The following is a 12,505-nucleotide window of genomic DNA, read 5'->3' as shown; positions in this document are numbered from 1 at the left end:
GCTGCAGCCCCAGGGAGGCCATTTAAAAGATTATCCTGGCTGGGCGCTGTGGGTCATGCCAGCCACTTTGGGAGGCCGAGGCAGGCAGATCACGAGGTCAGGAGTTTTAGACCAGCCTGACCAACATTCCCCTTCTCTACTGAAAATACAAAAATTAGCTGGGTGTGGTGGCACATGCCTGTAATCCCAGCAACTCAGGAGGCTGAGGTAGGAGAATCACTTGAACCCGGGAGGCGGAGGTTGCGGTAAGCCGAGATCGCAGCACTTCACTCTAGCCTGGGCAAAAAAAGCAAAAAAAAAAAAAAAAAAAAAAATTATCCCAAGGTGGTTCCGGGAAAGGGATAGAACAGAGCATACCTGAGCCACGTTTGGAAGGGAACCAGGGTCTAAGCCTGCATCATCAGGAGGAAAGCGAGCTGATTCTTGAGGCTTTTAGAGATCACGTATAGTGGAGTTTTGTTTGCATATTCTGGTTGGGATGGGCAGGAAGTTACGGATCCAAGCTGGTATCAGCTAGAGCGGGTCTCACCAGGGCCAGTGTTCCTTTGCTGCTTTCTCTTGGGGGGGAAATAAGTGCCTGGGGGTTCTCTTTGCTACGTTTTTGTCTTTGGGAGCTGCTTTTTTCTCTGGGACCGGCTGCAATAGGCCTTGTAATGCCAGAGGGTAAGAATTCAAGTTTACTCTTGACCAACGGGTTACACAGATCACAAGCTGCAAAATATTTAATCACTGAGGTCATTTGAGGGAAATGAGATTTGATCAATAGAAGTGTCTGCCCTGTTCCTTAAGAGTCGAGTCTAAACTGCTTTTCTCCTACCTTCTTATGGCAAAACCACAGACCGTTAAAAATGGAAAGAATAACTTTTTCTAAGGCCCGCAAAAGCTTATTTTTAATCAGTTGTGTGGTCTACTCACCTTTGTGGTGTTCCCCTTGACCGGACTCACAAAAATGTGTGCAAGCCTAGTGGTTTCTGAGCCTTTTTAAAGCAGCGCCCCTGTTTCTGACAACTCTTATTTAAGATAAAGCCCATGGGTCAATGCAGGACTGGGTCTGCAACCTTGGCCCCCCTGAGAGAAACCACTGTCAGCTCCTGTCAGTTGCAGGTCACGTTGCGCGGGACACCCATTTTCATTTTTAAGGTTTCTAGCGGAAGCCTGTTGAGCACTTGAGAAAGACCCTGTTTCAAATAAGGGGGAGTGAAAGAGAAAAGGGAGATTAGAAAGGAAGGCAGTGAAGAGCCAGGGTGACTGCACGTGTGGTATTTATTGAGCAAGCATTTCTTGAGCAACTCCTGGACGCCAGGCATCGTAGTAGGTGCCGGGGATTTGAAAGTACTGACGACACATCCCCACACTCAGGTTCAGAAAGAGGACTGCCCTTCAGTGTGACAGGTGCCAGGAGGGGGAGGGCACCTGACCCAGACTGGGAGTCAGCACCGCCCTCGAGGAGAAGTCACCAACTAGGCTGAGACAGAGGAGTGAGTAGTGAGAGCTGGACAGAAAAAAATCGGGGGCCCTGTGGCCACTGGGGCAGCCGTGAGCCACAGCAGGGGCTGAGGGAGAGCATGCTGTTTCAGAGCCTTATGCGTCGGGGAGCAGCAGTCGCCACTGAGTCTCTTACGGTGAACAAATGGTGAGAAAAGTCCTCTCCAACACTGTGGGCGGGATGTGGGTGGTAGGTGAGAGGTGGAAGATGCCAGGAGTACTTTTGAACATCCTAAAAGGAAATAGAAACTTCATTTCCCCTCGTGAGTGCAGAGGGGTGTGTTGAGGAGATGGGTAACAGCCCAGGATGGTGGACTCAGGTGTGTCCGGGCCACGGGCCTTCTTGAACACGTGCGGGAAGAGGCATTGGTCAGGGGAGGGACAGGTGCTCTTGGTGGTATCAGATCTTGTGAGGTGCGGACACCCCGGTGGGTCCAGTGCTCCCACCCAGGGACAGAGAAGGATGGGTCACGGGGAGGGAGGGTGGATGGTGGGGGGCCTGAGAGGGTGTGCCCAGGCAGAGGGCTGAGGAGAAAGGACCTTTGTGTGCGACAGCTCCTGCTGCCAGAGCAAGTGTGGGTTTTATGGCAGCTGTAGCCTCCGGTCCTAGTATAGTCAACAGCTCCAAATCCCCTGCCCTGACACCTGTTAGCAAGAGGTTCCCTGAGCTGACCTCTCCTTGGGCTGCCCCCCCAACATGTGCCTCTGACGCGTCAGGGGCCAGACCCCCACCCTCGCCGAATCATACGAATCCTGGTCAGACCCCGGTTGACAAATTGCTTTCTCTCGACTTGGGCAGGGGCTCCTGGGGTTTTGAGGGGCGGGGTTTGTTCAGCTGTTGCTAGGGAAGGGTGAGGCTGAGCTAACCCAAAGGAAATGGGGTGTTCCTCTGGCAAGTGGTGATCTTGGCAAAGAACTGAGCGTCTGGGGAGGGGGCAGCTCCGGACACAAAGAAGTCCTGGGGAGGGCCAACCTTTCCCCTTAGGATGGGGGGAAATGAAATGTGATCCGCTTAATGCTGCTACAGCTGCTTCCTAACTTTGCCTCTTTCTTCCTTTGACTTTTGGTGGAGTGGGGTGGAAAAGAGATGGGGGTTCCCAGGCAGCCAGCCGTTTCCCCACTGACCCATGCTCCAACTCCCACTGCCCTGGCTCAGTAGCCTCCAGTAAGTGATGGCCCAGGACGGTGCGGCTCCGTGTGGCCAGCGTAATTCCCTTTGTCTCTTCCCTCCTCCCCTCTCCCTGTCTTCCTCTCTCGCCCCTTGGCTTCCCTTCCCGGCCCCGTGGTGGCTGCAGCCCAGCCCTGGGGAGCCCCTGTGGAAGTGGAGTCCTTCCTGGTCCACCCCGGTGACCTGCTGCAGCTTCGCTGTCGGCTGCGGGACGATGTGCAGAGCATCAACTGGCTGCGGGACGGGGTGCAGCTGGCGGAAAGCAACCGCACCCGCATCACAGGGGAGGAGGTAGAGGTGCAGGACTCCGTGCCCGCAGACTCCGGCCTCTATGCTTGCGTAACCAGCAGCCCCTCGGGCAGTGACACCACCTACTTCTCCGTCAATGTTTCAGGTTGGTAGCCAAGCCCTGCCCTTGCCCCTCCCTAGACCCACCCCCTCCAACCCTCTCTGCCAGTTTCAGGGGAAGGTGAACCTCCTCCCCCTCCATGATCTGCCCCCACTCTGCTTCAGAAACTGCTGCCCACTAACATTGCTCCCTGCCTGCCGCGTGGCTTGGCTCTCAGAGAGGTGACTAGGTGGGGTGGGCCCCAGGGCTGGAGATTTGGGGCTTCCAGGACACACCTCGGAGGTGATTGCCAGGGCTCTTGGGATGTTAAGACCCTGTGATTTTTTTCCACCACAGCTTGCCCAGATCTCCAGGAGGCTAAGTGGTGCTCGGCCAGCTTCCACCCCATCACTCCCTTGCCATTTGGACTTGGTACTCGGCTTAGTGATTAGAGCCCCTGAACAGGTGGTGGGATCCCTGCTCTGCTGGAGAGGAACCCAGGTGCACCGCACGGGAGCTGTGCGAGGGCAGCCAGGGAGCCCTGGAGCTCTGTGAACTTGGGAACTTGCCACTCTTAGAATGTGCCTTTCACAAAACTAGGAGTTGAGGAAGTGGAGCTGAAATTTTCTTTATGCCATTTATGCACCTCAGGGTATGGACTTGGCACCAGGTCCCCAAAGGTGATAGGAAGGACTGGAGAAAGATCTGGCATGAACCCTGATGGGTGACCACATGTGTATCAAGTGTGTTCTTATAAGAAATAAATACTTACTGGCGAGAGGTGTTGGCAGCTGCTGGGGTGGTGGGTGCCCTATCTGCTCTGATTAAGGAGCAGCCCCCAAACCTTAGTGGACACATGCTAGAAAAATTCTGACTGTGGGGTGTTCAGCCCATCCTTTGGAAATAGCGTCTAGCCACAGTGTGTCTAGACCTGCCTGGGTTTCCCTATAGTCAGCCGTCCAAAGAAGAATACAGGCTACCTGGCTCCAGCACACCCAGGTGGCACCACGAGTTGAGAGAGAGCCTTTGAATGTAGGACGGAATTAAGTTATATAGGAACAGCTGACCCTGATGGAACCACCCAGTGTGAAGGCTTCCAGGCAGTGGGGGCAGTGCTTTGGGGAAGGAAGGAAACACGCACAGGAACTGTTGTTAAACAGTTTCCATCCCACCAAGAGAGCAGTGGGACTGGGATCCCCATGGGGAGGGTGTCCATGTTCATCTGGAACTGCACTAGCCTTGGTGAAATCTAGGGGTCCCTAGGAGGAACCTCAGTGCCCCTTCTTCTTCCCATAGATGCTCTCCCCTCCTCGGAGGATGATGATGATGATGATGACTCCTCTTCAGAGGAGAAAGAAACAGATAACACCAAACCAAACCGTATGCGTGAGACACTGTTTCCTATCTTACTGCCCTTTGGGTCTGGGCGTTGGGTTTAAGAGGGGAGGGGAAGGCTGAAAGGGGAGGAGGAGAGGGCACATGGGGTCACGGTGCCTGTTCTGCTAAGTGCCAGACACTGCTCACAGGTGTTGGGCAGATGGGCAGGACACCTCCAGGTCCTGGCCTGGGCCCTGCTCCTGAGCCTGACCAGCTGCTCCTCTCCACCCTGCCTGTCTCTCTCGGCTTTCCCCGGGCAGCCGTAGCTCCATATTGGACATCCCCAGAAAAGATGGAAAAGAAATTGCATGCAGTGCCGGCTGCCAAGACAGTGAAGTTCAAATGCCCTTCCAGTGGGACCCCAAACCCCACACTGCGCTGGTTGAAAAATGGCAAAGAATTCAAACCTGACCACAGAATTGGAGGCTACAAGGTATGTCTGTGTGCATGCGAAAGTTAGAGTAACGGGAACAGGAGAGGCCGAGTTAGGAAGTCCTGATTACATGCTTTTCATTGTTTTAAGTAATACTTTCCACCTATACAGGTTATTCATTAAAATTTTTAAATACAAAAAAATGCAAATAAAGTTTAAAAATTTCTTCAGTCTTCTCTCTGTGTAATATGGTTTTTACATAGTTGAACACATCATGTATGTAATTTCCTTGCCTTGTCATTTGTTAACATGAGTCTTTTCATGATATATTTCAAGCATGAATATTTGAAACGTAATTTTTCATGACTGTATAAGATTCCATTATTTTTAAATCCCATAATTTGGCTGGGCATGGTGGCTCACGCCTATAATCCTGTCACTTTGGGAGGCTGAGGTGGGTGGATTGCCTGAGTTCAGGAGTTCGAGACCAGCCTGGGCAACATGGTGAAACCTCCTCTCTACTAAAAATACAAAAAATTAGCCATGCATGGTGGCAGGCTCCTGTAGTCCCAGCTACTGGGGAGGCTGAGGCAGGAGAATTGCTTGAACGCGGGAGACAGAGGTCGTTGTTGCAGTGAGCTGAGATCGCGTCATTTCACTCTAGCCTGAGTGACAGAGCGAGACTGTCTCCAAAAAACAACAAAAAAAGTCCCATAATTTAATGAACTATTTTGTGATATTAGGTATTTTCTGGTTTTTCACCATAATAAATAATGTTGCAGTGAATCTCTGTCAGCATTTTTAAGTGTGCTTCCTTAGGACAGATTGTTACAAGTGAAATTACTAACTTTAAAGGGTGTAAGCATTTTTATTTTTTTTATTATTTATTTATTTATTTATTTTTAGATGGAGTCTCACTCTGGAGTGCAGTGGTGCCATCTTGGCTCACTGCAAGCTCCGCCTCCCGGGTTCATGCCATTCTCCTGCCTCAGCCTCCCGAGTACCTGGGATGTGCGGGCCACCATTCCCAGCTAATCTTTGTATCTTTAGTAGAAACGGGGTTTCCCCATGTTGGCCAGGCTGGTCTTGAACTCCTGACCTCAAGTGATCTGTCCGCCTGGGCCTCCCAAAGTGCTGGGATTACAGGCGAGAGCCACCACACCCAGCCAGTAATATTTTAAATTAATTCACCATGCACTCGCTACATGCAAGACACCATGCTTTAAATGCTGCAAGATAGCGTTCCTGCCCATAAAAATTTTCCAGTCTGATAGGAGGCAAATGTCCATGAGCAGCTACCGTAAAAAGTAGACTGTGATCAGTGCTTTGGTAGGCAGAGGAAAGGGTGAGCACAGTTCTGACCAGAGACTGGACTGGAGGAGATGGTTTTTGAAATGAGCTGTCAAGGGCAGTGGGGGCTGGTTTCTTAGTGTAATAGGAGAGGTGCACAGTTGGGAACATTCTTGGTGTATTTGGGAGTGTTTGCAGAAGGCACATCTATCTGGATCACGAATGACCTTGAACATTGCATTGGAGACTTCTGGAGTCTTTACACCCCATCTGCCAACTTGCAGAGTGTAAATGGGCTGGTAGGGGGGCAATCCGTGCCTTGTCCTAGCCAACCCTGCAGCCTGGGGCCCTGTACCACCAGGCTCTGATATGGAGGGCAGATGCCACAGGGTGCCGACATTGTCATGGGGCTTCTGCCTGCATTTTCCTCCAGACCCTCAATGTACCCCTTTGGCATTTCCCCTCAGGTCCGTTATGCCACCTGGAGCATCATAATGGACTCCGTGGTGCCCTCTGACAAGGGCAACTACACCTGCATTGTGGAGAATGAGTACGGCAGCATCAACCACACGTACCAGCTGGATGTCGTGGGTATGAGGGCAGAGGCAGCCGGAGGAATGAGTTTAGCGGGAAGAGCCGGGCTTGGAGAACACAGCTGGGGTGTCCAGGTTTCTTAGGGGCAGAGTCAGGATAGCGATTGGCACTTCTTGGCTTTGTCACCTTGAGCAGGTCACTTCTCCCTTTTGAGCCTCACTTTTCTTATCTGTTAAAATAGCGTTAAGATCAGACAGTAACATGTGTCAAAGCTGGTTGTCACTGTGAAATGGAAGGTGCTGTTCAGAGTCTGTCCTGAAGGAGGCGCTGTTGGAGAGGTGTTAAATGCAGCGTAACAGGAGCTGTCGCTTAATGCCAGCAATATGCCAGGCTCCTTAAATACCTGCCCTGTAATGCTCGTGGCACACCTGCAAGGTGGGCAGTATTAGTCTAGCCCTGCACAGGAGCACAGGCGCATAGGCTCAGAAAGGTCAGACACCTTGCTAATGCAGAACTGCACACCTGTGCCAACTTCAGGGCAACAGGAGACTCTAGGAAGAACATTGAGACTCTTGGAGCTATTACTGCAACCTTTTCCTCCTGGGAGTTCCGAAACTCACTCCCTAGAGATCATTGGGTGCAGAATCTCTCAGCCAGTGTTCTTGATTATGATGACAGGGTCTAGAAAGGAGATTGTGGCCAGGTGCAGTGGCTTATGAGCTCCAGGTGGCGTGATGGGATTACTCATGCTTGTGATCCCATCACTTTAGGAGGCCAAGGCTGGAGGATTGCTTGAGGCCAGGAGTGTGAGACCAGCCTTGGGTAACACAGTGAGACCCTGTCTCTATAAAAAAATTTTAAAAATTAGCCCAGTGCAGTGGCATGTACTTGTAGTCCCAGCTGAGTAACTGAGGCTACTGAGGTGGGAAGATCACTTGAGCCCAGGACTTCGAAGCTGCAGTGAGCTATGATGACACCCTTGCGCTCCAGCATGGGTGACAAGAGTGAGACCCTGCCTCTAAAAAAAGGTGAAAAGGAGATTCTGATCCAAGAGGTTGGGGTAAGATCTGAGATTCCGCGTTTCTAACAAGCTCCTAGGGGATGCTGGTAGCACTGCTCGTGGACCACACTTTGAATAGCAGGAGTCAAAGTGACTCTGGTTTTACTTAAGGAGGAGCAGGTTGTGCTGAGGTCTAGGGGTGCAACTGAGTTAGAAGGTTCTCCATTAAAGCATGAGCGATTTACTGTGACTGTAAATATGATGACTGCCTTGGGGAGGAGGATCCTGATGGCTTAGGGCCTGAAGAGAGGGTGTCCCTTTCCCCAGCTCTGTTTTGAGAGGCTTGTGCTCAGCAGAAGTGCTGGGAGGTTTACAACCCATCACTGGGAAAGCCAAGTGGGGCACAGGTGAGCCCACCCCTCTTTAGCCATGGCAAGGTCCCCATGACAAGCACCTCCTCTCCCGTCTTCCACAGAGCGGTCCCCTCACCGGCCCATCCTGCAAGCAGGGTTGCCCGCCAACAAGACAGTGGCCCTGGGTAGCAATGTGGAGTTCATGTGTAAGGTGTACAGTGACCCGCAGCCGCACATCCAGTGGCTAAAGCACATCGAGGTGAACGGGAGCAAGATTGGTCCAGACAACCTGCCTTATGTCCAGATCTTGAAGGTAATCATGGCACCAGTCTTCGTGGGCCAGTCTACTGGGAAGGAGACCAGTGTCTCAGAGGCTCAAGTTCCTGTGGGCAGGCTCAGTGCCTCCGAATAGGATCATTCCTCACCCTTCAGGCACACACATTCCATCTCAGTAGGGATCTAGCCACATCCCCCAGGACTAGTGACAGAGGTCACAAAGTGGAGGTGAGCTGGGAACAGAGGGCTGCAGGGGTGGGTGATGCTGGTCTGTAATAAGCTTTGAGAGCAACGTCACTGGGGCTTTGGGGTCAGCTACATAAGGAAGGCATTTGGACCCCTGCCTTTTCATTGCCCGAAACCAGAGCCTTTCCACCAAGCGTTTCCCAGTCTTAGCCCTGTGTCCCAAGTTATGTACGATCTTTCTGGCGAATGGGGTGCATAAGAGCATCTCTTATGAAGAGGTGGAAAAACAAATGCCACATATAAATTCTAAGCCATATGAGGAGTAATGGCGTTTTCTTCCTTTTTCCTCTCACTCCCAGACATTCATTGTCCCTGAATGCTCCATTAATCCAGGGAAGGTAATTGCCTAAATCTCCAGTGGATCTCGCAACAGGAAGGAACCAGAAGCTGGGAAAGTTGTTTACCTCTTTGTCCCAGAGTTAGACCTCATCCTCCCCTGGCTTGGCTGTCAGAGATATACTGGCCCTCCCTTCTCTTCTTTGCTGCTGGTGCTAAAACTGCTCTGTAGGTCATTCGCCACTGTCTCCACTCACAACCCCTGCTCCAGTCCTGGAGGGAGTGGGTTAAACACAAATAGAACATTCCATTTGAAGCAGTGATTTTTTTTTTTTTTTTTTAAATCAAATGCTTTGGACTTTTGAAGTCCACTTGTTCCGTCCTTGTACAAGGGAAAGAAGGCCGGGCGCAGTGGCTCATGCCTGTAATCCCAGCACTTTAGATCACTTGAGGTCAGGAGTTTGAGACCAGCCTGGCCAACATGGTGAAACCCCATCTCTACTAAAAATACAAAAATTAGCCGTGCGTAGTGGTTGGCACCTGTAGTCCCAGCTACTCAGGAGGCTGAGGCAAAGCTAACTGCTTGAACCCAGGAGGCAGAGGTTGCAGTGAGCTGAGATCACGCCACTGCACTCCAGCCTGGGTGACAGAGTGAGACTGCGTCAAAAAAAAATCTAAAAGGGAAAGATAATAAATCTCACTTAATATCTCCCTTCGCTCCCTGGGCCTGCCTGAAAGTTACACAGGAGCAACGTGTGTGGCCATGTCTCAGCTTTGCCCAACTGACTGGTGTGTCGTTGGTTTGTTCCAGCATTCGGGGATTAATAGCTCGGATGCGGAGGTGCTGACCCTGTTCAATGTGACAGAGGCCCAGAGCGGGGAGTATGTGTGTAAGGTTTCCAATTATATTGGTGAAGCTAACCAGTCTGCGTGGCTCACTGTCACCAGACCTGTGGCAAAAGGTAATGGGGAGATGGATGGGACCCTGTGCTGGGGATTTGATATAGGCCCCAAGCTGCTGGGGCAGGCGGGGAAGCCAGTACCGGACTGTCCTTGCCACCCTACTGTATTTCTAGTGCCCAGAGCCATGGAAAAATACCCGGCCTGGGAGGCTGGTTTGGTTTGGTATTGTGTTGGTGTCTGTGGGTTCCCTCTCTGCCTTCTGTGTGTTCCTTGGCTGTGTGTGGATCCATGCGAGGACTCACGGGGACACGGTCTTGCTGTGTTACAAATGGTACTTCAGACTGAAGGTGTGAGTGAGTGGCGATTAAGAGAAGGGGCCATAGGCCAGGCACGGTGGCTCATGCCTGTAATCCCAGCACTTTGGGAGGCTAAGGTGGGAGGATCGCTTGAAGCCAGGAGTTTGAGACCAGCCTGGACAACATAGCAAGACCCCATCTCTACAAATTAAATAAATTAGCCACATATGTTGGCGTGTGTCTGTAGTCCCAGCTAGTCTGAAGGCTGAGGCAGGAGGATTGCCTGACCTTAGAAGGTCAAGGCTGCAGTGAACTGTGTTTATGCCACTGCACCTCGGCCTGGGTTGACAGAATGGTACCCCATCTCTTAAAAAAGAGAGAGAAGAAGGGGTTAGGCATTCCCTTGCATACTCGCGTCTGCTGGCTGTGTATGCACATGTGCGCGCGAGTGTGTGTGCGTGCGCATGTGTGCCTCTGCAGCCCCCGCCATCCCTCCTGTGTTCACCTGGCTATCTTTACCTGAAACCAAACAGCCCCTGCCCGCCGGCCCCATTTCTCCATGCCGCTCACCGCCCGCATGCTCGGATGGGCCAGTGGCTGCCAGCATCTGGTGAAGGGTCGTAACCAGCCGTCGTCTTCTCAGGTCTGCCGGAGTTCTTCCCTCAGGGTCTCTCTCACCCTCTTCCTCTAACAGGTTTTGCTGCCTGGTGGTTTTCGTTTGTTCCTTGTTGCGAAGAAGATGTGGGGGAGCATTTCTTCCTCTAGTCCCCCTTCTCTCTGTCTCCTTCCCTTGCTCTGCGTCTCTTAGAGGTCTCATGTCCTGTGCTTGTCCATTTTGCTTCCGTTGTCTCTTCTAGACTGCTGGAGTTAATACCACCGACAAAGAGATGGAGGTGCTTCACTTAAGAAATGTCTCCTTTGAGGACGCAGGGGAGTATACGTGCTTGGCGGGTAACTCTATCGGACTCTCCCATCACTCTGCATGGTTGACCGTTCTGGAAGGTACACACTGTAACTTCTCCTCTCGATGTCCTGCCCTCACCACGGGCACGGGGGGAGCATGCATTTCCAGGCTTGGGGAGACTCAGAGGCAGGAGAGCTGGAAGAATGGGCTCCTGCCTGCCTGGTGCCACGTCCTGCCCCAGCTTTGAGGGCTGAATCCTCTCAGCTCAGAGAAGAGCTTCCCTAGTTTTGCAGGCGTACAGAGGCCTCCCACCCATACACCTGCCTCTGCTCTCCCGCTGGCCATTGCAATGCATGCCCGGGATCTGGGTTTACCCTGCAGCCAGACTTCTCCAGGGCAGGCTCCTTCTGTCCTTGGGTCCAGCAGCCTCCCCCCTCCGCTGGGTACTGAGCATCTGAAAAGTCTCAGGACCCTACGCCTCTTCTCCCTTCTCAAGTGCTCAGCCCAGGGGTGGGGCTTGCTGCTTGCAAAGAGCAGCCCACCCTCCTGTACTGCCATCCTATTGCCTTTGGAGAAGGAGGTCAGCCTGGACAGGTGAACTGAGCTGCCTTCAGAAAGGCCTGTCTCAGGCAGCCGCAGGCAGGCTTCATGATGTCCATGTACCCTCTTTGGCTGCTGCTGTCTCTCCTCTCCCAAGAGGGGAGGTCTGCGTGTTGAGCCAGGGAGGAAGGAGCCTGCAGCCTGCTCAGGGTGGTGGCCGGTGACTGCGGGGCCAGGGCTTGCTGCTGTCTCTCGGAATGTCCTGCATGTGGGTCTGGCTGTTCCTGCTGGCACTGCCCTCTCCTGTCTCCCTTCCTTTCCCACTCTGCCCTGCTTGCCCGTCAGGGTCTCCGGATGCCCCTGCTGGAGGCAGAGAAGCGTTCTGTTTTTATTGTCATCCCTGTCTTGGTCCTGTCTGTGCTCCCCATGTGCTGCCAATCAGTTGTCTTCGTTCCTCAACATCAGGGAAAGAAAAAACAGCAACACTTCTCCCTATCATCAGCTCTGCTGTCTCCTTGTCAGGCCTTGGGACGTTCTCTGGGCTCAGTCTAGGGTGGTGCCTCATGCCTCATGCCTCTCTGGGAAGGTTCCCGGGGCGCCGCCTCCATGGCTGGCTGGTGGGTTTTAAAGGGGAAGGTTGGGAGGAGGCCTGTGGAAGAAGGAGGGCTGTCCACACCCTTGGGGCAAAGCGTGTTCCGTGAAACCAGTGCTGCGCATGCCGGGATGAAAGCCTCCCAGCCTCTCGTGCTGAAGGGAAGGGTGGACCGAACTGGCTTAGCTGCTGTGGCAATGGGGTGGGGGGTGAATCCTAATCAGAAGGTGGGAGAAGAGAATCACAAACGGAACCCCACCCGCTGCCACCACGTTTCCTTAAGTTTTAGGAGTTGGGGCCTATGAGTAGAATTTGAAAGAACTACCAAACAAGCTTATTTTTGGGAATTAAGTCAGCTTTGCCTGTTTACCTGTGTGCCCCAACAGAGATGACACAGACCAAAAGTGGGACATTGGGCAAGGCACAGGCTGGTTCCCCTCCTGTCCTCTGTCCTCATTCTGTGAGTGCCACCATCACCAGGTACTGTGGCCTGCAGAAATAAACAAGGCACCAACTCTGCCCTCAGGGACCCTGTGGCTTCTTAGGGACAGAGGACTCAAACAC

The 12,505-nt window shown here is 52.5% G+C and overlaps 1 protein-coding gene across 3 annotated transcripts in view; it reads left to right on the top strand.

Annotated features, from left to right (window-relative positions):
• The window catches only part of FGFR1 (fibroblast growth factor receptor 1), a 55,208-nt gene that overhangs the window by 35,285 nt on the left and 7,418 nt on the right, over positions 1 to 12,505 (top strand). The window contains exons 3-8 of one of the 3 annotated variants that reach the window (XM_058433357.1): positions 2,781 to 3,047; positions 4,278 to 4,361; positions 4,619 to 4,791; positions 6,489 to 6,612; positions 8,031 to 8,221; positions 10,763 to 10,907. In XM_058433357.1, the coding sequence (XP_058289340.1) occupies positions 2,781 to 3,047; positions 4,278 to 4,361; positions 4,619 to 4,791; positions 6,489 to 6,612; positions 8,031 to 8,221; positions 10,763 to 10,907 (984 nt within the window). Of the gene's footprint in view, positions 1 to 2,780; positions 3,048 to 4,277; positions 4,368 to 4,618; positions 4,792 to 6,488; positions 6,613 to 8,030; positions 8,222 to 10,762; positions 10,908 to 12,505 lie in introns of all 3 variants that reach the window. The other 2 variants (XM_058433356.1, XM_058433358.1) reach the window with 2 other exon arrangements.

This window comes from Hylobates moloch, unplaced genomic scaffold, assembly GCF_009828535.3.
Source record: "Hylobates moloch isolate HMO894 unplaced genomic scaffold, HMol_V3 SCAFFOLD_22, whole genome shotgun sequence".
NCBI classification, from domain to species: Eukaryota; Metazoa; Chordata; class Mammalia; order Primates; family Hylobatidae; genus Hylobates; species Hylobates moloch.
This window is presented reverse-complemented; position numbering and strand designations above follow the sequence as displayed.